This window comes from Emydura macquarii, unplaced genomic scaffold (assembly GCF_026122565.2).
Source record: "Emydura macquarii macquarii isolate MOO-44397 ecotype Brisbane River unplaced genomic scaffold, CSIRO-AGI_Emac_v2 contig_2768, whole genome shotgun sequence".
Lineage (NCBI taxonomy): Eukaryota > Metazoa > Chordata > Testudines > Chelidae > Emydura > Emydura macquarii.
In genome coordinates this window covers 46,107,390-46,110,154 of record NW_027132905.1, presented here as the reverse complement: position 1 = coordinate 46,110,154, position 2,765 = coordinate 46,107,390, and the positions used below count along the sequence as shown (strand labels likewise).

The 2,765-nt window shown below is 51.3% G+C and overlaps 1 protein-coding gene across 1 annotated transcript; it reads right to left on the bottom strand.

The window, feature by feature from the left end:
• Positions 1-456: 456 nt before the first annotated feature.
• LOC137165538 (histone H2B 8-like) lies at positions 457-837 on the bottom strand. The gene has a single exon (XM_067566824.1). It carries the CDS (start codon positions 835-837, stop codon positions 457-459), a length of 381 nt encoding a protein of 126 aa, XP_067422925.1.
• Positions 838-2,765: the final 1,928 nt, after the last annotated feature.

The following is a 2,765-nucleotide window of genomic DNA, read 5'->3' as shown; positions in this document are numbered from 1 at the left end:
GATTAGCCCAGCTGTGTTGTGGATGGGAGGGGCAGGGTGGGGAGGGAGAAGGAGGGAGGGAGCAGAAGGGGGTGGGGGAGTGAGACAGACAGCAAGAGTAAGTGGAAGTGACAGGGTCAGCCCAGGCCTTTGTCCTACAGCCTGATTAGAGAGTCTGCCCCCAGTTTCTTACACTTTGGGATGTTGTCGGACAAACCGGAGCTTAATTCTGTCAGAGCGTGGGAGAGATTGGAGTTGGCGTCCCAGGACATATTCCTTGCTGTGCGGAAATCCAGTCCCTGATGGGAAAATATAAAATGCCCATCAAAGCCTATTTGAGCTAGATGGCTGGGGAGGGCTGAGCTCAGGGCTGGTCCCTATCAAAGCAGCCACCCTCGTCCAGCATGGAGGCATTCGGTACATGGGGCCCGGCAGGCAGGGAGGCTTGCCTTTGAGTTTTATGGTCTTTAATAGAATTTACTTAGAGCTGGTGTACTTGGTGACAGCCTTAGTGCCTTCAGACACAGCATGTTTGGCCAACTCACCCGGCAGCAAGAGTCTTACAGCCGTCTGAATCTCCCGGGAAGTGATGGTTGAGCGCTTGTTGTAATGCGCTAGACGGGACGCCCCCCCTGCGATGCGCTCAGAGATGTCGCTCACAAAGGAGTTCATGATGCCCATGGCTTTAGAAGAAATACCGGTGTCTGGATGAACTTGCTTCAACACTTTGTACACATAGATGGAATAACTTTCCTTCCTAGTCTTTCCATGCTTCTTATCGCCCTTCTTCTGGGTCTTGGTGACGGCTTTCATAGACCCCTTCTTAGGAGCTGGAGCAGATTTCGCCGGCTCAGGCATATTGAGATTTGACATTGGGAATGAGCTGGCAATGCTCCGTGGGTGACCTGTCAGAATCTCCTCCCCCGGCAGAGATGGGAAGCCCAGAAGCCAGGCTCTTGCTCTCTAGCTGGAGTGAGCGTCTCCCAGGCTTTGAGAGACATGGTAGCGGTGGCATCCAAAGATGTGAGAATGAGACCCCAGCAGGAAATATCCCATTCCCCAACGGGGTCCCAGTCTGTGCAGAGCAGCTCTCTAGTGTCTGTGAGGGGGAGGGCTGCACTCCATCATGGGCTACAGGTGACTCCGACTGGCTTCCATGGGATTTTGGTAGAACAGGACCCCCATCTGGTGGGGCAGGAGTAAAGGCAGGTTGGGAAATTGCAGTGGGTTTATGCTCTTATGCTGAGTAGAAAAAGCGATGCACTTTTGGCCCATTGCAGTTTGGACGTGTTTCTCCAGCCAGACTCAATGCATCATTATCCACTCATCCCGTTGTGCTGGGATGGAGGAAAGGAGTCTGCACTGTACCACCCCTGTGGCGGCCGCTTGGAATACATGTATATCACATCATCAGTAGTCTGGGGAGTTATGAATGTCCCTTGTACCCTCCATGTCTGCCGCTCGGGGACTCTGATCCCCCACTTATTGCACCATCCATATGCTGGGGGAGCCGTGAATTGGCCTCATAGCACATTCTTTAAAGACGATAACCTGAGGGCTCACACTTTGCATTCATTGCCTGTGTCACACACAGCTAGGTTGGTGCTTCATTGAGTTGGGTTGGAGAGAAACAGGCCCAAACTGCTACCTGCCCCTGGTTCTGGACTCTTGGTCTTCTCTATTCTGCCCCTCCCCTGCACTCCTTCCCTTCTGCTCCCCTCCCCCAGTTATGGATTAGCCCTTCTGCCCCCTCCCTAGGAAGTTCATCACAAAATCCCTGCTGCCTTGCATGCATGTGAAGCCTTTGAGGATATTTCTCTTGGATGAGGTGGGGAGGATGGGATGGGGGGCCCTTCAGAGCATTGCAGGGTGAGCCCTGCCTGGAATAGAGGTACCAGATCAGCTGATCCAGATGTGTGTGGACACAAGGGGAGGAATAATCCAGGATGTAGACACTCTCCTCTAGCCTGAATTCACTGAAGAGATGCCCTGTCCACCTCTAAGCTGTAATGATTTTTAAATAGCGGTGACTATTGTGAATGGACCTGGGCACTGTACCAGCCAAGAGTGCATCTGTCTGTGGTCCAGAGGGCCTGCAGATTATTCCTTGAAGGTCCAGGATGTGGCGATTACCTAGAAAGGACCTCACCTTTCCCTCCCCAAAGCCCCTTAGATGACACAAAAATAAATAAATAACTAAAGCACTGTCCTCTCTAAGGCTTGGGGAACTGCATTCATGATTGTCGACTTGATGAAATCCCCCTGGATGTAATGAGCTGATTTTCTGCTGTTAATATTGCATCTGCTGATGAAGAATTCGTTAGGATAATGGAACGAAGCTAAAATATAAATGACTCGCTGTCAAGAAGCAGCTTTTGCTTGTGTTCTCCTGACAGTTCTCTGTGGCAAGGGGGTTGTGTGTGTGTAGGGGGGGCGGAATGGGACAGAGGGCTGGCCCTGTAAGGATGAGAACACATGTCTGGGTGTGTGCCTTGGGAAATGACTCAATTGGGAACCTTGGGCTCTGGGCATATGCCAGTGCTGAGCTGTAGGTCCTGTCACTGGGTGGATTGAAGGAGAATCAGCTAAATCAAACACTGCATGAGAAAGGGATCCAGCTTATCGCTGTTCTCTTATTTAGCAGTGAGCTTATCTGATCAGTGTACAAGGCTCCCACAAGTAAACAGCCTGCTAGTAAAAGTTACCTCTTTGGTAGCCCTTGGGGCTAGTACCAGGGGTGATGGGAAAAGCGCTTGAAGGAGAGTATTTGCAATTTCATTCCAGGT